A 21,282-nucleotide genomic window follows, 5' to 3' on the forward strand; every position below is an offset into this window, starting at 1 on the left:
GGCGGGGGGGGAAGGGGGATGCACAGGGAGGCTGTTTTGACAGTTTGGCATGTCAGCAGGCTGAGCACAGGGCACGGATAGCCCATCAGCTCAGTCAGGGGGTGCTCTGGATGCTAAAGGAAACAAAATAAAATTTGCCAAGAAAATTTCTTTTCTGGATGAGTTTCTTGTACCAAGCAAATAGAAGAGCCATTCTTTCAAGAAAGGAGAAAAGAAACGGGGTAGGGGGGGGATAAAACCCAAAACCCCAAAACCAAACCAAACCAAATCAAGGCAATCTGACCAAAAAAAACCCCCCAAAAAACCCCAAAGAACCCAAAACAAAAATGAAAGAACCTGAACCACAAGCCCCACACCCCACCTCTCCCGCCCCAAACAAAAACCAAAAATAACTTGACACAGCAAAAAGATGTGCTTGTCCTGAAAGTGGGCAGTTTATTGGGTGGGACGGGTCTGCTACAGCCTTCTGGCTCCGAGGCACAACGAGGCTGTGAGCTTCCCAAGGCTGCAGAGCTGCCGGACTCAAGGTGGCACCCGGGCAGCGGGTGGTGGATGGCACACAACAGGTCTACCCCGGCTCCGGGCCTGCCTGCAGACATCAGGTCTACTTGGCTCCCGGGCCGCCAGGCTTGGAGCGGTGGGCAGTGGACGGCAGACAACAGGTCTACCCTGGCTCCAGGCTGGCCCGCGGACATCAGGTCTACTCGGCTCCAGGGCCGCCAGGCCTGCGGTGGTGCCCAGTTGGTGGACAGTGGGCGGCGGACAAGAGGTCTATCCCGGCTCCGGGCCGGCCCACAGACAACAGGTCTACCCTGCTCCGGGGCTGCCAGGCTCGTGGCGGCACCCAGGCGGCAGGTGGTGGATGGTGGACAACAGGTCTACCTCGCTCTGGCGGGACTTAGGTGAATTTCGGCAGGGACTGGGTAGACCTGTTGTTGCGGCCGGCTCCGGAACTTCACCAAGGGGTCGCTGTTTTCAGCCGCCTCCAGCTATGTCATCGCAGAGGCCGGCCTGCGGCGGCGCACCTTCCCGGTCGAGTTCCATCAGTCCTCTTGGAGGCGTCTGTGGCCTCTCCCCCGTCGCGTACTGTGTGATCGTGAGGCACCCGGCGCTAAATCATTCATAGACAACCTGATTCTGGGTCAGGGTTTTGTACGTAGCAGAGCGGCTCCCTTGCTGTGATCTATTGAGAATCAGCCCTCGACACAAGCTTTTGTCACTTGCTTGCTCGCTCGCACGAGCGGCCGGCCCGCCGCTCCGTCTAGCGTGCGCGGGTGTGGTCCGCCTTCTTCCTCCTCCTCCTCTGAAGTCTCTCTTGGCGGGCCGGGGCCAACAGGGGGCCCCGGTTGCACGGGCACCCGCGCCAACGCGGTCCGCCTTTGCGCTCTCCTCCGCGCGGGCCCCAGGCCCGATACACGGAGTCCGGGGGCCAGGCACCGAGCGAAGGGCCGCGTGCCACCAGTGGCGCACTCTGGGCGCGCGAGAGAGGCCCCGCCAGGCCACACGGCCTCAACTTCTCTCCACACGGCTCCCAGGCCTGACACGTGGGGCAGGGGCTTGGCCGCGCATGCGGTGGCGGCGGGTTTTCCCAGACCGCGCGTGGGCATGGCGGGAGGGAGTCCGTCTGCTGTCGCTGCCGTCTCCTGGCATGGTGGTAGACCTGGTGCCCTGGGGGCTGGGCCGGGTGGTCGCGCGTGGCGGCCACAGTAGCGCATCCGCAGGCGGCATGCTAGGCGCAAGGGGTTGCCAATAGGGCAGATAGCGCGAGGCGGCCCGGCCTGCGCCTGCCCTTCCTGACGGGTGGTGGGTAGACCGGGTTGCTGAACTGGACTTGGTCCCCCTAGCGAAGGGAGAGCAGGAAGACCCGCTCTGCCCCTTGGCCTCCAGCCACCCAGCACTGGGGTAGACATGTTGCCCTGCCTGGCCATGGCCTCTGGCCGCCCAGTGCTGGGATAGACCTGTTCACCCGGCCGCAACTTTGCTTACCACCGCCCAGCACTGGGGTAGACCTGTTGTCCTGGCCCCGACACAGCCTCCGGCCACCAAGCCCTTGGGTAGACCTGTTTTCTCGGCCCCAACTTGGCTTACCTCCGCCCAGCGCTGGGGTAGACCTGTTGTCCTGGCTGGCCTTAGCCTCCAGCCGCCGAGCCCGTGGGTAGATCTGTTGTCTTGGCCCCGACAGCCTCCAGTTGCCGCGTGCCAGGGTAGACCTGTTGTCCTCGATCCGACGCGCCCCTCCGTGGCCCTGTGCCGGCCTGCAATCTTGTGTAAGGCAGGCGGCCCACGCTTCCGGCAGGCCTGTATACGTGTGCCACTTGCCCCCCGCTCTGGGGGGCACACGCACCCCCTCACACGCACTCTTTCCCCCCGAGAGCTGGGAGGTGAAGGCAGCCCGCTTTTGGTCCCACTGGGTGCATGCCCCTGCTGACATCCTGCCCGCATCCCGCTGCCCCAAGTATCCCCGAGAGGGAAGGAGAGAGTCTTTAGGAGCTGGCGGCGTTCCTGCCGTCTCCTCCGTGCCCGAAGACACAGCAGCCCGGCTCCCACCTCGATTTCTGCCTCCCTCACTCCCTTCAGCCGCACGCCCTGCTGCCGTCCTGACGCAGGCTCGGCCGGGGCCGGGGCTGAGCAGCAAGGAAGAAAGGCCATCAAACCAGAAGGCTCAGTGAGAGGCAAAGAGAAAGCTTCTTCGAAAAGGGACGGCGCTCACCATGCCCGCCCTGCCTCTGCAGCAGGCCCTCGCCCTGCTGGCCAAAGGCCCTGGCTGCCTTGGTGTCGGCCCACTCCCGGCCCTCCCTCCCGCTGCTGCCGCTGTGTGAACTGGCTGATGAGAGACTGGGTAGGGGCAGGAAAAGTCTGCAGGCGGCAGCAGGGAGTCTGATGGGGGAGGGCGGGGCAGCTGCGACAGACGAGGCCAGCGCCAGCGGCAGGGGCAGGGACGTGGACAGGGAGAAAGGGAGGGAGCGGCACGGGGCGGGGCAGGGGGGGGCGGTGGCTGGCGGTGGGTGTGGTGTCTGAGGGGGTGGCATTGGAGTGTGTGTGGAGTAGGCGTGTGTGTCAGTGTCTGTCTCTCTCTGTCTGTGTGAACGATGGCCAAACGCTGGTGGCTTCGTGCCGGCCCCAGGCGCCTCGGCACTGAGCCCCCGTGGCCCCCCAGACCCCTGCCGGGGCTCGAGGACCTCTGCGGACCATGAAAGAACTGGCCCAAAAGCAGCCGCCCGCTTTGCTGGCGGCGCTGCCAGTGGCAGCTGCCCCACCGCCATCTCTATGGGCAGGCGGGGCGGGGTGGGGCGGAGCAAGCCGCATCAGGGGCCGGCGGCTGCATGCTTCCCTCCCCCGCTGGCCCCACTGAGATTCCGTCTTGAGGGGGAGGGCTGTGTAGAGTCCCAGGCGGGGGGGGAAGGGGGATGCACAGGGAGGCTGTTTTGACAGTTTGGCATGTCAGCAGGCTGAGCACAGGGCACGGATAGCCCATCAGCTCAGTCAGGGGGTGCTCTGGATGCTAAAGGAAACAAAATAAAATTTGCCAAGAAAATTTCTTTTCTGGATGAGTTTCTTGTACCAAGCAAATAGAAGAGCCATTCTTTCAAGAAAGGAGAAAAGAAACGGGGTAGGGGGGGGATAAAACCCAAAACCCCAAAACCAAACCAAACCAAATCAAGGCAATCTGACCAAAAAAAACCCCCCAAAAAACCCCAAAGAACCCAAAACAAAAATGAAAGAACCTGAACCACAAGCCCCACACCCCACCTCTCCCGCCCCAAACAAAAACCAAAAATAACTTGACACAGCAAAAAGATGTGCTTGTCCTGAAAGTGGGCAGTTTATTGGGTGGGACGGGTCTGCTACAGCCTTCTGGCTCCGAGGCACAACGAGGCTGTGAGCTTCCCAAGGCTGCAGAGCTGCCGGACTCAAGGTGGCACCCGGGCAGCGGGTGGTGGATGGCACACAACAGGTCTACCCCGGCTCCGGGCCTGCCTGCAGACATCAGGTCTACTTGGCTCCCGGGCCGCCAGGCTTGGAGCGGTGGGCAGTGGACGGCAGACAACAGGTCTACCCTGGCTCCAGGCTGGCCCGCGGACATCAGGTCTACTCGGCTCCAGGGCCGCCAGGCCTGCGGTGGTGCCCAGTTGGTGGACAGTGGGCGGCGGACAAGAGGTCTATCCCGGCTCCGGGCCGGCCCACAGACAACAGGTCTACCCTGCTCCGGGGCTGCCAGGCTCGTGGCGGCACCCAGGCGGCAGGTGGTGGATGGTGGACAACAGGTCTACCTCGCTCTGGCGGGACTTAGGTGAATTTCGGCAGGGACTGGGTAGACCTGTTGTTGCGGCCGGCTCCGGAACTTCACCAAGGGGTCGCTGTTTTCAGCCGCCTCCAGCTATGTCATCGCAGAGGCCGGCCTGCGGCGGCGCACCTTCCCGGTCGAGTTCCATCAGTCCTCTTGGAGGCGTCTGTGGCCTCAGACTTGTCTGTCCATACTATGGGAGCGAGGTGACGGGTCGCATTCCCGCAGGCTTCTACCGTGCCTGTGTCCAAAGCGGCGAGGAAGGGCTGCGCGCGCTGCCATCAGGGCAAAACAAGTGCCGCTGATGCGGGACAAGTCCCGTGTCATCCTCCCGGTCCCCCGTCTTGCCCAGGGAAGTGGGTACAGTTTGAGAGGCGAGAGAGAGAGAGAAGCTGAGAGAGACTAAATACGATGCGAGCTGCTCGCTGGCTGTGGCGAGGTGGAGAGAAGCCACGAGCCATGTCTCGCTCCAGCCCGGCTGTAGCTGGCTTAGTGAAGGGGGGGTGCCCCCCATGGGGATTGGTGGCAGGCAAGGCGGCCTGATGAGCTGTGGAGCTGGGGTGGCAGCACCCCATCCCACCAGGGTGTGTCGTTGAAGTTGTCCCCCTTCCTCAGCCTTAAGCCGGGGACCTGCGTCGTGGGCAAGATTTTTCAGGGGCAGAGGCCGGCCGTGGTGGCCGGCCACCCTAGCATGGACCGGAACCTGACAGAGAGCCCCTGAAGTGTCGTGGGCGAGGTGGCGGCACCTTGCCCTTCCTCGGTCGTGTGAGGATCGAGCTGCTTCTGCCAGTGGGCCAGGTTGCCAGCTGGGTCTGTTTCTTTTTAAGACGCGCTGGCGTGCAGGTGGTGTGGGGGCCGCCCGCCCGGCCTCCATTGCTTTTTTTCTCTCGCGGCCTTAAGCTGTGGCACTGAGAAGCGCGCAACGAAGGCGCGCGGGCCCACAAAAGCAAAGGTGTGTATGGGAGAGTTAGACGCTGGTGGGGTTGGGGGTGGGGGAGTGAGAGGCGCGTGCCTCGCCCCACCCCGCCCTGGGCCCGCGGCCCCCGTGACTAGCATGGGTCCTTGTGGCACGCCATGTGCCTTTTTGTTGTGCCGTTCCCTGGCTTTTTCTGGAGGGAGAGCCGGCTGCCGTGAGGTGGGCGAAAGCCGGTGGCCTGTGGCACAGTCGGTGGCACCTTTCTTGCACGCTCGGGTGGGTTCCCCGGGCGAAAGGGTGAAGCCCACCCCTAGCCCAGCGGTCCCATCCTGCCATTGCCTGGCTAAGGGAAGTGTTGTCTGCGGGTGGGTGGTGGCACCCCCCACGCTCCTCTGCTGTGCCCGATCCTCGGGCGGCTGTCCCAGGGCCACCATGGCCGTGGGGCCCTTGTCAGCGTTTCCGCAGCTGCTTTGCCCTCCTTCTTTCCGCAGCCGCCTCCTTGTCCGATCGATGAGGCTTTTCGGGTTGTGTCGGAAAGGGCCCCTGGCCGGCTGGGCTCTTCCACGGATTCTCTGTCATGGGGAAGCCTATGGCGGGGTCCAATGCTTGGGCAGGGCGGTCTCCTTTCCAATTCGCTTCCCGTTGCAGGCGAGGTGTCGCCCCTCCCGCTGCCGGGGGGAGGGCATCTTGAACGTCCTCGGCTGCATGACAAATGCGTGGCCCTGCGAGCTTGCACAGGTGTCCTTCAAAAGGAAGCTCCTGGCTCCCACAGTCCCAGGGTACCGGGCACTGTCCACCCGGCGTCGCAGGGCCCCAAGCCCCTGCCCAGCAAAGGGTCAGTGCCCATTGCCGGCCCCTTGCTGGGGGCTCTGGCCATTGCCTGCCCCTGGCACAACCTGCAGCTCCCAGTGCAGCTGCCCTGAGCCGGGCACAGCTGGTTCCAAACGAGGCAGAATATTCAGCTCACGGAATCTTTGTTAGTTCTGCTTACATGTGCAAAACCAGCTGCTGCTGAGGCAATCCCAGCTCCGACTGAAGGCGTCCCACACAAAATGCTGCCTTTGGTTTGGACACACAGTTAAGAAATCCAAGAACAAACTGAAAGCTGATTAGAGAATTTTGCAAAATCACATCTGAGAACATTTTGTGATAAAATCACAAATACTGACAGAAGCTGAGAAAGTCAACAATGTTAGAAAACAAGCTTCCAACATAGGGACTAGAACAGCTCAGGCAATCCATTTGAATGGAATGAGCCCTCTCTTTCTGACATGTGAGCAATGGCATGGAATTTCCTAAACCAGGGAAATGGGGAGCCCTGGCAGCAGCAGCTTCAAACACAGCAATGACAGAGAACAGGGCAGGGCAAGAGGCTGACAAAACTATAACTGCTACTTGCAATGAAGAACCTTTGTTTCCAGTTCTACTCTAGCCACTATTAATATAGAGTCAAAAAGACAAAAAATACTAGTAATAATAATAACTGTACTATAAATAGCAAAAATAGAGATAATTTAAATAATAAGAATAATGGTAATAAAAACCTCACCATACTTATACTAGGTTTGCATGGCCAAGTTTTAGTAAGGGAGGGGCTCTAGGAGCACCTTCTATGAGAGCAGCTGCTCCTCCATGTCCCACAGAGTCAATTCCAGCCAGCTCCAGGATGGACCAGCCGCCAGCCAAGGCTGGCCCAGTTAGAAATGGTGGTAACGCCATTGGGATAAGAGATTTAAGAAAAAGAAAATGGGTGATTGTGTAGATGTAACTGCGAGCAGGGAAGAGCAGGGTGAGAACATGCGAGAGGAACAGCTCTGCACACTCCAGGGCAGGGCAGGAGGAGGGGCAGGAGCTGCTCCAGGTGCTGGAGCTGATTGCCCTGAGATTCCCTGGTGCAGTCCCTGGTGAGGCAGCTGGGCCCCTGCAGCCCATGGAGAGCACGGAGAGCAGAGATGCACCTGCAGCGCCTGGAGGAGCCTGTGCCGGAGCAGGGGGATGCCTGAGCAGAGCTGTGACCCCACGAGAAACCTGTGCTGGAGCAGGGACCTGGCAGGGACCTGGAAACCCCTGGAGAGAGAAGCCCACACTGGAGCAGGGTCCTGCTAGGACTTGTGAGCCCATGGAGGAGCGAGCCACGCTGCAGCAGTTTGTCAAGAACTGCTCTCCGTGAGATGAACTCATCTTAGAGAAGTTCATGGAGAAGTGTCTTGGGGAGGGACCCCAGCACAGGAGGGGAACGACTCCTCTCCCCGAGCAGCAGGAGAAACAGGAGGTGATGACCTGACCAGAACCCCCATTCCCTGTCTCCCTGCAACCACTGGGGGAGGATGTGGAGCTGGGAAGGAGGGAGGGATGGGCAGAAGGTGTTTTTAAAGCTTTATTTTACTTCTCACTATCCTGCCCTGATCTGGATAGCAATAAATTCCACTAGTATCTCTAATTTCGAAAATGTTTTGCCCATGATGGCATTTGCTGAGTGATCTGCCCCAGTCCTTAACTCAACCCATGAAGCCTTCCTTCTGTTTTCTCTCTCCTGGCCATCTCTGGAGGGGAGTGAGAGGCAGCTTTGGTGGGTGCCTGGCATCCAGCCAGGGTGAACAGACAACACTTCCTTTCCTTCATTCTTTCTTTCTTTCCAGAGGTCACCGTGAAGAGGTTGAGTGGGGCTTTGACGGAGGGAGCGAAGGTGGTGGGGAGTGGTGGGGACAGGAGCCACAGGGACGTGGGACAGGCATCAGAGGGGCCCGGGAAGCTGGCAGGGGGCAAGGCCTGTCCCCCTGGCCCAGCAGCAGCCCCGTGCCCTGCCCAAGGCGCTCCCAGCAGGGGCTGGGCCCCAGAGGCAGGGGGAGAGCCCAGTCCTGGGGGTGGCGTTTCTGCCCCGACCCCCGTCCAGCCCAGCCTGCCCCGTGTGCGCAGTGACCGCTGGCACGGGCTGCACTGGACACTGTGACCTGCTGGGGACACTGAGAGCTGCCCCGCTGGGACACTGCCCTTGGCACTTCACAGGCACCAAACAGACCCCAGCCAACACCGCCCCTTGTCATGTCCCAGGCACCGGAGAGCATCCCAGCCAGCCCCGCTCCTGGTGGTGTCCCAGGCACCAGAGCACATCCCAGCCCCGCTCCTGGTGATGTCCCAGGCACCAGAGCACATCCCAGCCCCGCTCCTGGTGATGTCCCAGGCACCAGAGCACATCCCAGCCCCGCTCCTGGTGATGTCCCAGGCACCAGAGCACATCCCAGCCCCGCTCCTGGTGATGTCCCAGGCACCAGAGCACATCCCAGCCCCGCTCCTGGTGATGTCCCAGGCACCAGAGCACATCCCAGCCCCGCTCCTGGTGATGTCCCAGGCACCAGAGCACATCCCAGCCCCGCTCCTGGTGATGTCCCAGGCACCAGAGCACATCCCAGCCCCGCTCCTGGTGATGTCCCAGGCCCTACTCAGCCTTGACCCAGCACCAACAGAGGCACCACCAAGGGCAGCCCTGCGAGTACCCCCAGTGTGGGAAGAGCTCTGTGCGCTGCTCCAGCTCTATCCCCCACGGGAGGATCCGTGCTGGATGATCCCCAGTGAGCCCCGGTGGGCAGAGCCCCGGTGATCCGTGGTGCTGCTGATCCGTGTTGGGAAGACGCCTGGCTGGGGGCTCCACATCCTCCTGGCTCCTCTTGGCCTGGATTTTCTTTTCATTTCTCTTTGCCCTTTCAAACCCCTTAAAAGCAGGTAAAAATAAAGACGTTGAGCTAAGACAAGGATGGGGGGATGGGGACATGGGGGTCTTGCAGGGGTGTGGGGGATGCTGGGTCCAAGGGACTTGAGGTTTCCTGGGAGGGCCTTGGGGGTTGCTCAGGGCTTAGGGGACACCAGGCTGAGCAGCTCCAGTTGCACTGGGAGACCCTGGTGGAGGTTCTGGGGCAGCTGATCAAGGACCCCCTGCCCTGGAACTGTCCCCATATGCCCCCATCCCGACGCCTCATGTCCCCTGCAGCGGCTGCCCCATTCCCTGCTGTCACTCCCCTTCCCCTCGCCTGTTCCCATGTTCCCCCTATCCCGTTCCCGTCCTGCTCCCATCCCAGTCCGGACCTCATTCCTGGTCCCTGCACCGAATTTCCAGTGCCATTCCAGGTCCCTGGCCCTGTCCTCATTCCTGGTCCCATTCCCTGTCCCTGTCCCCATTCCCATTCCCTGCCCCCATTCCCAGTCCCTGTCTCCATTCCCATTCCCTGTCCCCATTCCCGGTCCCTGTCCCCATTCCCATTCCCTGTCCCCATTCCCGGTCCCTGTCCCCTCTCACCGACGCCGCCGCCTCGCTCCAGCCCTCACGTGACCGAGAAAACCCCGCGCTGCTCCCGCCGTATTTGCATAGCCCCGCCCCTTGGTCTGGCCCCGCCCCCAGCGGATGCAGCCGCGTCCGGGCGCTGTTTGCTCCCAGTTCCCTCCCAGTGCTCCCAGTAAGGCGGGTACTGGGAGGGAGAGCGCTCCCAGCTCCTTCCCGGTGCTCTCGCCACCGTTCCCAGTGCTCCCAGTAAGGCGGGTACTGGGAGGGAGAGCGCTCCCAGCTCCTTCCCGGTGCTCTCACCAACGTTCCCAGTGCTCCCAGTAAGGCGGTACTGGGAGGGAGAGCGCTCCCAGCTCCTTCCCGGTGCTCTCACCATCGTTCCCAGTGCTCCCAGTAGCGCTCCCAGTGCCGGGCGGGGCGGGGCCGCTTTGGAACCCCCCCAGGGCAGAGCGCAGCTGCTTTTGGGTGTCGGCACCGCCCGGGCCGGGCTGGGAGCGGAGGAGGAGCGGGAGGGAGAGGAGGGAGAGAGGAGGAGGAAAAGGAAAGGGAAAAAGAGGAGCGGGAGCAAAGGAGGAGGAGCGGGAAGAGGAGCGGGAAGAGGAGCAACGCCAACCCCACGCGGTTCCCCCGCTCAGGCCGCGGCTCCCCCGGCTCCGCCCCCATCGGCCCCCCAGAACCGCAGGGGAGCGGGGAGGGGGAGCTCGCCCCAAATCCATCGGGGGGTCTCCGGCAGGGTTGTTTGGCAGGGCAGGGGATGTTTGGATCTTGCAGGACCCCAAAGCTGAGCCCGAAATGGCCCTGCAGGGACCTTGGGGGGTGCCACGTGGCGATCACCCGGTACCGGCAGGCAGAGGAGGGATATCAGATATGAGAAGGTCGGACACCGCCCCAGCCCCGAGCACCCTCAGCGGTGAGAGGGACACAGAGCCGCTGGTCTCCAGCTCTGCACAAGCATTCCCTGAGGCCAGAGGGATGGAGACACCCCGAGCATCCCCCAGGGTGAAGGGACAGAGACCCCGAGCGTCCCCTGGGCTGAGAGGGACAGAGACTGCCCCGAGCACCTCCTGGCACAGGGGTGAGAGGGAGGGAGACCCCCCAGGCATTCCCTGGGGTGAGAACGATGGAGACTCCCTGGGGAATGGCCTGGGGTGACAGGGAAAGGGACAACCCTGGGTAATGGCCTGGGGTAACAGGGACAGGGACAACCCCCCCCAAGCTCCTCCCAAGCATCCCCTAGGGCAAGAGGCACAGAGACCCCTTGAGCATCTCTGGGGACCGGACAAAAAAGTTTGAGTTTTTTGAGTTTTTCAACAGAGATAAGAAATCAAACTTAACTCTGCATAAAATACTTGATGAATATTTGATTTTCCCACAAGTCAATTGTGATGGAAACGTAAATAAATCCCAGACATTAATAAACCAACAACAGAAGCAATTCTGTTGCAATTCCAAGTTTCATTGGTTCCTGCACAGCTCCAGCTCAGCTGCTTGCAGGTTCTGAAAAAACAAAAGTGGAAATTTGGCCCAATAAAGATTATTAAAAGGAAGGGAAAGCTATGTGTAGCTGTAACAAAGGTGACAGGGACGAAGAAAATAATGATTCTCACATTTGGCAAAGCCCCCAACCCTGTGAATTCAGGAGTTATTCGGGAATTTAGACACTTGAGCTGGGCTTCATGTAGGACTTTTGGCAGCCTTGTGTTCCTCACCTTGTGGTGAATGATCCTTGTCAGTCTCGCTGGTATCATTTGGTCCCTTTCCTCCAGTGATTTTAACAAACTTTTCAAAGAAGGACAACAAAATATTTTCTTTATACTGGCCACCCACAATAGTAATTTTCCTCAGAAATTCTCTCAAAAGTAGCTCAGAGGAAGCTGCATTGAAGTTTCCAAAAGTTCCTCCAGAAAGAGCCAGAACCTCCTGAGAGGAGGGAACCATGCTGTTGTCAAAGGCACTTGGGGTCAGACAACAGTGCCCTGAACTCACTGCGCCAAAATAATGTCTCAGTCTGGTTAATAAAATTGTTAGAGAGTTGCCTCTGCCCCAGTTAAGGTGCTAACAAGACCAAATCCCAAGTGGATTTTATTGAACAGTAAATGTGAGGTAGAGAGAGAGATGGAAAGAAAGAGAAAAGGGGGGAGGGCAAGGGAGGGACAGGGACAGAGACCTCCACTGGGGCAGGGCAAGTGTCACATTTTCCCCTGTGTGTGTGGCCTTCCCAGGGTGGGGGTTTTACACCTGAGCCAGTTTGGGAAAGGGGGGTGGTGTTCACCCCGGCCCCGAGCAGGGATTGCCTCAATGTTTCAGGTTACAATGTAAGATGTAACCAAAAGTATGTTTTCAGTCACCATCTTCATGAACTGTGATAAACAGGTGGGGCAGTGTTCTTTATCTCTTCCATGGCTCAGCCCTGATAACGCCCTCCAGGGGCAATCTTCTGTTAATGAGCCATTGAGTGTCACTGCGGGACTGATAAAATTACATCATCCCGCCCAGGGGGAGGAAACAAGCATTCCTACCTGGATATAATCTCACCCTTCCAACACCAGGACCACCTTGCCTACTGGATTCCAGAGGACAAGAGCTCCGTAACCACCACTGGACCTTCAGAGCAAGACCCTTCAGGTGATCCCTTCTGCAGGATCACAGTTTTGACAGAATCACGTTCATCACTCCAACAGGGCTGCAGCTACCATTTCATCAGACTGCTACCACAACCCTGAGCAACGGGGTGTCAGGTTATAACCTGACTCTGTCAGTCTAAGTCAGTGTTTCTGTATCATTGCCTTGATCATAATTTTCTTATTCAATTGTCATTCTGGCTTAGACTCTCCCCTGGTTTGCCTTCAAACCAGTACAAAACTCAATGTGCTCATCCCTTGTTTTCCTCCCAAAACAGAATTTCCCATTCCCAGACCTTTGCCAGATGGAGGAGAAGGCTGTGAGGAAGAGGAAGATGCCCTGGGACACCCAGGCAGGTGAGGAGGAAATCACTGCCCCTTTCCCCCTCTCTCCTGCTCCATCTCCCAGCCCAGCACAGCCCCTGGCTGCAGGACAACCCCACTGCTGACCCCGTCCTGCCAGGGACGCACTGGGGGGATCTCCTTCCCCTTCCCTCTGGCACGGAGGCAAATCCCATCCTCTCCTTGTCCTTCCTCCCCCAGACAAGGAGCTGAGGATGGAGACCAGGAAGGACAAATGCCCATGGCAGAACCTCGTGGAAGAAGCCATTTTGAGCGGCTTCATGGCACAGGAATCCAACGGGGAGGAAAAGCCCAGGAGGTCCCACAGAAGGAGGGGCTGCAAACCCAGCCCGGGGTGCTCTGAGGAGGAAAGACCCATCCTGTGCCAGGAAGGTGGACACAGCTCCAGCCAGAGCTCAGAGCTGGTGGTCCATGAGCACCATGGGGAGAAGCCCTACAAGTGCTTGGAGTGTGGAAAGAGCTTCAGGCAGAGCTCCCACCTGATCCAGCACCAGACGATCCACACTGGGGAATGGCCCTACGAGTGTGGGGAGTGTGGGAAGGGCTTCAGCTTCAGATCCAAACTCATCCTCCACCAACACATCCACACTGGGGAGAGACCCTATGAGTGTCGCCAGTGTCAGAAGAGGTTTTCGACCAGCTCCAGTCTCCTTGTACATCAGCGGATTCACACTGAGGAGAGGCCCTTCCACTGCCCCGGCTGCAGGAAGAGCTTCATGCACAACTCCATGCTTGTCACCGGCGCATCCACACCAGAGAGAGGCCCTATGAATGTGGGGAATGTGGGATGAGCTTCAGCCAGAGCTTCAGCCTGATCCAGCACCAGAGGATCCACACCAAGGAACGGCCCCATGAGTGTGGGGAATGTGGAAAGAGCTTCAGCCAGAAGTCCCACTTGATCTGCCACCAGAGGATCCACACTGGAGAAAGGCCATACAAGTGTGGGGAAAGTGGGAAGGGGTTCAGCCAGAAGTCCTATCTGATCATCCACCAAATGATCCACACTGGGGAGAAGTCATACGTGTGTCCCGAGTGTCAGAAGAGGTTTCCAACCAGTTCCCATCTCCTCCTGCACCAGCGGATTCACACAGAGGAGAGGCCCTTCCGCTGCCCTGACTGCAGGAAGGGCTTCAAGCACAACTCCACCCTTGTCAAGCACAGGCACATCCACACTGGGGAGAGGCCCTCTGAGTGTCCCCAGTGTGAGAAGAGCTTCACTCAGAGCTCTCACTTGACCAGACACCAACGGAGCCACCAGTAAGGAAAGCCCTGCGAGTGCCCCAACTGCAGGAAGAGCTTCGTGCACGGCTCCAGCTTCATCCCCCATGGGAGAACCCATGTTAGGAAGAGCCCTGGTGATCCATGTTCCCTGCGATCCATGCTGGAAAAACATCTGTTCCTTTTCCCACCCCTCCCAATGACATGATGTGGGATTGAAGAACATGAGGGTCTGGCCATGGCCCTGTCATTATATTCACTCCCACCTCAGGTTATTGCCAGGGGCAGGAAAGGGACTCTCTCTCTGAGGAGAAGGGAGTCCTTTCCAGGGAGGAAGAAATACATGGTCAAGAAGAGCCAGTCAGTGGTGTTGGAGTTTTCCTTGTAAATAATTTTTCTTATCACTTCTGTTATCAATATTGTTTCTGTTCCTGTTTGTTCCTTATTTCGCTGCTGTTCCCAGTAAATTGTTCTTAACCCAGCCCGGGATCTTTGCCTTTTGTGCTTTCCATGGGAGGTGGGAGGGCAGCAAGAGGCAGCGCGGTTTTAGCAGGAGCAGGAAATTGGGGAATCCCATTCCTGAACCCCAGCCCTTGGAAACTGAGCATCCCAGCTGGTCCCAGCCCTGGTGGCCACGGCAATAGCCTTGGGAGCGGGTGCAGCTGAGACGGGGTAGGCTTGGGTTGGATCTCAGGAAAAGGTTTTTCCCCAGAGGGTGGTGTCCGTGGCAAACACCCCTGGCATGGGGTCTCCACAGAGCTGCCAAGGGACTGGCAATAGCAACAGGGGGCTGGTGATGGTTGCCATGGAAACTGACCACAGCAACAGGGAGTCAGTTTCACTTTGGTGCCCAGGGACAGGAGTGGAGGGAGCGGCTGCAGCTGAGACGGGGTAGGCTTGGGTTGGATCTCAGGAAAAGGTTTTTCCCCAGAGGGTGGTGTCCATGGCAAACACCCCTGGCATGGGGGCTCCACAGAGCTGCCAAGGAACTGGCAATAGCAACAGGGGGCTGGTGATGGTTGCCATGGAAATTGACCACAGCAACAGGGAGTCTTGGTGATGTTTGCCTGCTAAGGATCAGATTTGTCACAGGCACTCAAGAGTGGTTCCATGGGAACTTTTCAAGAGTCTCCAGGCTGCTCAAGAGCTGCAATGTCCCAGGCAGAGACAGGGGCTCCATGGAGACCTCCCAAGGTTCTGGGGATGGTAAAGAGCTGTGTGGTCAGAGGCAATCTCAGCCTCTAAGAGCCCATCTGAAGCCCCTTGTTCTCCATTCTGCCTTCCGATTGCCACGAGAAAGAATCCCTTCCCTCACTGCAGTTCCGGCTTAGAACAGGACACAGTGCCGGTGGAACCACTGAACCATCATGCTAGCTGTTCCGAACAAGGCCTGGCCAGAACTTGGCAAGGAGTTGGCAAGGACTTGGCTAAGACCTGACATGGACCCAGCATGGGACAGCCTGATGCGCGGCCTGCTTCTAATCTCCGTTCTTAAGCCGAATGAACTTTTGGGGGGACTCCCGTGGTCCTTCATTGAAGACGCCTCATCTGCCTCGTTACCACTGTGACAAATAAAGAATGAGAACCCTCCTCCCAAGGACTGAGACTGAGACCCCTACTATAGGGAGGAGGGGAATTTGGTGGTCTGACCGCTAATGACATGACCTGTTTCCCTTCAGGAATTTCAATGGACTTATTCTTCATTGTATTCGTCTTGCTTTGGTGGTTTCTGTGGACTCACCTGTTCCCTCGTGGCGACTACAATGGACTTTCATTGTTACACTTGTTCCCCCCTCTTTCCTCTGTGGACTATAACTGGACCCCCGAGTTGACCAGAATTTTGGAGACTCCCCCGACACGACAGACGGATCCCCATCATCCAGACCGCTGAGGATCTCGCCTGTGTTGGTAGCTATTCCCATACCCCTCTTCTCTCTCTCTCTCTCTATCCTTTGATCTCCTTTCTGATCCCCACTATCGCATTTACTGTCTTGACCCCTAATAAAGGTGCATTTGTTGTGATTAACTGATAGTCCCTTGTTGTTTGCCTTTTTTGCACTTTTGGGATCGGTGAAAAGAACCATCACGACACCCCGCAATAAGCGGATCGTGACATTAAAATTGGCGTCATGGACAGGATTTCTGTCTAGACAGAAGGGCTGCAGCTGAAAAGGCACCCACACTGTCTTTGGAAATTCATAAAGGATCCCTTAGTGCAAAAGGTGGGACACTGTTGTTTTGTTGTTGTTGTTTTATTATTGTTGTTGTGTGTATCTGTTCTGGGAAGGAAGGGACAACTTGAAGAAACTAAGCAGAGCCTCCCAGGCAGATTATTGTCCTTTCACCCACCCAGGGAAGCGAAGGGCGACACAGCGAGGGCTGTGTAGTTTTGTGTAACTTAAGTGTGTACCTCCCTGTTGTGGTTTTGGTCCCTTCACAAAATGAGTGATAACCTTAATGATAAAGCTCAAGTTGGGCTTTATGCTCTACTAGCTAAACACAATGCCAAACCTTCTCCGGGAGGAGAGGAATGGGCACAAAGTAACTGGTTTAATTTGGATAATGTGGTTGATAGAGTGTGTTCTTTACAACATGATACAAAGTTCAAACTGGGCAAGAATAAAACCATCTTATGCTCAGTTTTGGGAGCTTGTCTTATGGCAGCCGTAGAAACTCGCTCACAACGAAGAAGTGAGCAAGAAATAATAATAGACTCCCTTCAAAATTTAGTAGAAATTTTACGAAAACAGTTATATGAAGCAAGAAATGTGACTTATGCATTGCAAGCTGCCTTAACAGAAGAACATGTTAATAAATCACACAATGCTGATTCCCCTACAGAAACAGAGGAGAAGGAAACTCCTCACATTAGAGAGATTTACCCCCAAAAGGAACTTGAAGCAGCAAATAATTGCGGGGAACATTGCTGCCATCACTTGAGACCCTTAATTAAAACAGAGTATAATTATCTCAGTGATGATGATCTTGAACCTCACATCACAACCAAACACATACCATACACTGCCACTGAGTTAGCTAAGCTTAAAAAGGAATACGGACGCCTCCCACACGAATCAGAAACAGAATATGTTTTCCGGATGTCCCTCACTGGTGGTGATCAAATTAAATTAACTGAACAAGAAGCCAGTGGGTATTGGGGACACGGTGTCTTCCTAACAACGGGAGATAAACGTGACACATGGTCCCTGACACAGCGTGCGGCTTTTTGGGCCGGGGGAACGAGCCCCTTAGAAAGGGGAGATCCCATAGCTATAATTAGTACCCCTGACCAACTCTTAGAAAGTGTGCATAAAGCCGCTTGCCTGCAAATGATTCATGAGAAGAAGTTAATTCCTGGTTTTGAATTTCCAATGCAATTACCTGTGAAGCCCGAAATAATGACCCCTTTAATTCGTGGGCTTCCAGAAACACTTAAACCTACTGCCATTACCTTACAAAAAACTATCATGACACTAAGCCCTGTGGAAAGACTGGACAGATTCCTGGGTAATCCCACTGATTGCACTGGATCTACTGATCCCAACTTCACCCCATCCCCTTCATCCTCACAAGCCGCAGCTTCAAAATGCAGCTCGCCTGCCAGTAGTCGTAAAGTCTGGACATGGGGTGAAGTTGCAGAAGATTTGATTAATTACTGTAGAAAATATGGACCAGTAAAAACCCTGGAAGAAAAACCAGAGAAAACAAAAGGAGTTCGGTCCATTGGGATTCCTTATGATAAAAATTCAGGAAAGGGGAAACAAAGCCCTAACCGCCAGCATTGGTGGTCGTTGGGAGTCCAAAAGGGAGTCCCCAGAGATATAATGGATGGTTTGCCCCTTGATAAATTACAGAAATTAATAACTAATTGGCGCCATCGAAAATCAAATCCGCCAATCCAACCCACGGCACCCAAACCTCCCCGAAACATGGACAAGGAGCCAACTCTTCCTCCGCCTCTCCTTCCCCTCCCTCCTCAGAACACGGGCAAGGGACCAACCCTCCCTCAGCATCTCCTCCGAAACACAGAAACAGTAGCCTTTTCTCAACTCCTCCCTCAAAACCCAGTCAGCGGGCCATTTCTCTCTCAGCCCCCTCCTCAGAGTTCGGGAAATGAGCTGACACAGTTTCAGGGAAACTAACTTCTCCGTCCTTTACAGGTGAGCGAAAGGACGGAGCATGGGTATACTTGAGAATGCTCACTAAAAATAAATTAGGAGATATTTTAATTACAGCTGTTACGGGTCCCAAACGTGCTCTTGTAACATTTTTGATTGACACTGGGGCACAAATTTCTGCATTAACAGAAAAAGATGCTCAGAGGAGTGGAGTTGTTCCAACTAAGAGACAATACTCTGTTCTAAATGCCCTAGGAAAGTCAGAATCTATGAATGTAGCCTTGGTCAAACTCACACTTCCTGGAGATGAGAATCAATTAGTTGTCAAAATGGTAATTGGGAACATTCCAAACAATTTACTAGGGATGGATGTTCTTGCTGGGAGACAATGGGAGGACTCAGAAGGATCTTTGTGGTGTTTTGGTGCTACACCTTTAAATATTAGGTTGCTTCAAACCGCACCTTCTCTACCGTATAGTAAAATAACAAATGTAAAACCATATCCTCTACCTTCTGGTGCCAGAGAAGGTATCAAACCAGTTATACAGGATTTGCGAGACCAGGGAGTAATAATTAACACACATTCTGCTTTCAACTTGCCTGTCTGGCCAGTGCGTAAATCCAATGGGAAATGGAGGCTAACAGTTGATTTCCGCAGGCTTAATGCCAACACAGACCCTCTCACAGCAGCGGTCCCGAATTTAGCCGAGTTGATAATATCTATTCAAGAAAAAGCTCATCCTATTACGGCAACTATAGATGTCAAAGACATGTTTTTTATGATACCTATACAGCCAGAAGATAGGGACCGTTTCGCTTTTACGTGGGAAGGACAGCAATACACTTTCACTAGGCTTCCCCAAGGATACAAGCATTCCCCCACTCTAGCCCACCATGCACTAGCTAAAGAAATAGAAAAGATATCCAAACCTGATGATGTAGCTGTTTACCAATACATTGATGACATTTTGGTGGGAGGGGATGAAATTGAAGCAGTAGGAGAGACTCAACAGAAAATAATCTCTCATTTAGAGAGTCTCGATTTACAGATTCCCCCGGAAAAAATTCAAAAGCCCTCCCAAGAAGTAAAGTTCTTGGGAATTTGGTGGAAAGGGGGCATGACATGTATTCCACCAGACACCTTGACTTCTTTAGATCAGATTAAAATGCCTCACACTAGAAAGGATCTCCAACAGGCTCTGGGACTATTAGTGTTCTGGAGAAAACACATTCCAGATTTCTCGATAATTGCTAGGCCCCTTTATGACTTGCTGAGGAAAGGGGTAAAATGGGATTGGACTCCTTCTCAGGAAGAAGCATTGCAATTGCTAATTTTTGAGGCAACAGCTCATCAAGCATTGGGTCCCATCCATCCTACAGATCCCTTTCAGGTAGAATGGGGATTCGCTGCCTCAGGGCTGTCAGTACACATATGGCAGAGGGGACCTGAGGGTCCAACAAGGCCTGTGGGCTTCTATTCTCGTGGTTTCAGAGATGCTGAGAAAAGATACACTACCTGGGAAAAGGGGCTGTTTGTGGTTAGTTTGGCTCTCATTGAAGTGGAAAAAATAGCACGTCAACAACCTATTGTGCTAAGGGGCCCCTTCAAGGTTATTAAGACAGTCACTAGTGGAACCCCCCCTCCTGACGGGGTGGCTCAGAGGGCCTCAGTTAGGAAGTGGTATGCTCAAATCGAACATTACTGTAATATTTTTACAATTACAGAAGGAGCTGTAAAAAATTTAGCAATCCAAGAAACTGAGGAATTGGATAGTGGCCAAGATAAACCAGTCTCTGTAATCAAAGTGGCCCCTCCTTTCTCTCTTGAACAATCAGCAAATTCTTGGTTTACTGATGCTTCTGCTAAAAGGGAAGGTAAAATATGGAAGTATAAAGCAGCAGCCCTTCACATTTCCTCTGGTGAGCAAATAATCACAGAAGGCGAAGGTAGTGCACAGGTTGGGGAGCTGGTAGCTGTCTGGAGTGTTTTCCAATGAGAAGCACAAAATTCCTCTTTGGTCTGCATTTACACTGACTCTTATGCTGTATACAAAGGTTGTACTGAATGGCTTCCTTTTTGGCAGCAAAACGATTGGGAAGTCAACAGAATTCCGGTATGGCAAAAGGAAAAGTGGCAAGAAATATTAAATATTGCAAGTCAGGGGAACTTTGCAGTAGGCTGGGCGGCCTCTCATCAAACAGATGGGAATCCAGCAGGAGAATGGAATAATAAAGCTGATGAGCTAGCAAGGCTTAGTCCTCTGAAAAAGGAGCAAATTACAGAGGAATGGAATCAGTTGTTAGAATGGCTGCATGTAAAAAGGCAGCACACAGGTGCAAAAGATTTATACCAGGAAGCTCATGCCCGGGGTTGGCCCGTTACTAGAGAAATGTGTAAAACATGCATATCAGCCTGTGAGCAGTGTCGCAAGCAACTGGAAAGACACCCTTTAGAAGATGACCCTTTGCATTTGAGGAAAGGCAAAGGCTTGTGGGACGCATGGCAGGTAGATTATATTGGTCCCTTTAAGAAATCAGGAGGAAAACATTTTGTGTTAGTAGGAGTAGAGATTGTGTCTGGGTTAGTTCAAGCTGATGCTTTTAAAAGAGCTACTGGGGACAATACTGTCAAAGCTTTACAGGGGTGGTTTGGAACTTTCCCAAAGCCACAGGAAATTCAATCTGATAACGGGTCTCATTTCACTGCTAGAGTTGTACAGGACTGGGCAAAAGGGGAAGGAATCAAATGGATTTTTCACACCCCTTACTATCCTCAAGCTAACGGGATTGTAGAAAGGACTAATGGTCTTTTAAAGCGACTCTTAAAACCACAGGAAGGAAATTGGGACCTCCGATTATGGGAAGCTGTCAAAGGTGTAAATGACAGATGGGGAATAAATGGGTGTCCCAAGATCACTGCTTTTTGTCCAACAGCTCCAAGCATCATTCCTGCGCTGGAAGGACCTGACGATTCCACAAACCCTGCTCATTATCCTGGACAACCTGTTTTGGTAGACCTCCCTACAGTAGGGGAGGTACCACTTGTGTTGAAAACTCCTCTGAATAAATATGCATGGGTAGCTTCCGATGCTCTGGGAAAGGAGCACAGGATAAATACACGCTGGATAATTCCATCATTCTAACCTTTTCTGCCATATAGTGGCAGAACTTTTCTGTTGTGTTTACCTTTACAGAAGAACCTCGAGGGACAACATCATCTGAGCCATGATAAAATTGGTGATACTTTTCTGCATCTTACCACAACTCTCTGGCCAGAACCCTGCTGAGTGGCCGTGGTCTGAAGCTACCATCGAGCACACTAATGCCCTAGGATCATATCCTAAAGGTCGTCACCCGAGTCTGGCAACTATTGTGCTACATAACTCTAAGGTATATCGTCCAAATGAGTGGGGATGGGATCAGAAGGAATGGACCAGAACCCTAACTGGAACGATTGGTGAGACTATTGTGGTAGCATGCAGAAA

The 21,282-nt window shown here is 54.9% G+C and overlaps 1 protein-coding gene and 1 pseudogene across 1 annotated transcript; both read left to right on the forward strand.

Annotated features, from left to right (window-relative positions):
* Nucleotides 1-14,160, forward strand: part of LOC137486474 (zinc finger protein 271-like) — a 146,418-nt pseudogene extending 132,258 nt beyond the window's left edge.
* A 697-nt stretch (nucleotides 14,161-14,857) lies between these two features.
* LOC137487124 (uncharacterized) lies at nucleotides 14,858-21,019 on the forward strand. The gene is made up of 5 exons (XM_068212759.1): nucleotides 14,858-14,885; nucleotides 16,521-17,186; nucleotides 17,253-17,353; nucleotides 19,853-19,911; nucleotides 20,992-21,019. The coding sequence occupies exons 1-5, from the start codon at nucleotides 14,858-14,860 to the stop codon at nucleotides 21,017-21,019; spliced, it is 882 nt and encodes a 293-aa protein (XP_068068860.1).
* Nucleotides 21,020-21,282: the final 263 nt, after the last annotated feature.

Source organism: Anomalospiza imberbis, chromosome 22, assembly GCF_031753505.1.
Source record: "Anomalospiza imberbis isolate Cuckoo-Finch-1a 21T00152 chromosome 22, ASM3175350v1, whole genome shotgun sequence".
In the NCBI taxonomy this organism is placed as follows: domain Eukaryota; kingdom Metazoa; phylum Chordata; class Aves; order Passeriformes; family Viduidae; genus Anomalospiza; species Anomalospiza imberbis.

What these genes read in the sequence shown, in the direction of transcription:
- LOC137487124 (XM_068212759.1), top strand. Translation starts at nt 14,858, where the DNA reads ATGGAGACCTCCCAAGGTTCTGGGGATG. An exon ending in AAGACTGGACAGATTCCTGG is followed by an intron (nt 17,187 to 17,252) that starts GTAATCCCACTG and finishes CATCCTCACAAG; the next exon opens with CCGCAGCTTCAAAATGCAGC. An exon ending in ACTGTAGAAAATATGGACCA is followed by an intron (nt 17,354 to 19,852) that starts GTAAAAACCCTG and finishes CTGTATACAAAG; the next exon opens with GTTGTACTGAATGGCTTCCT.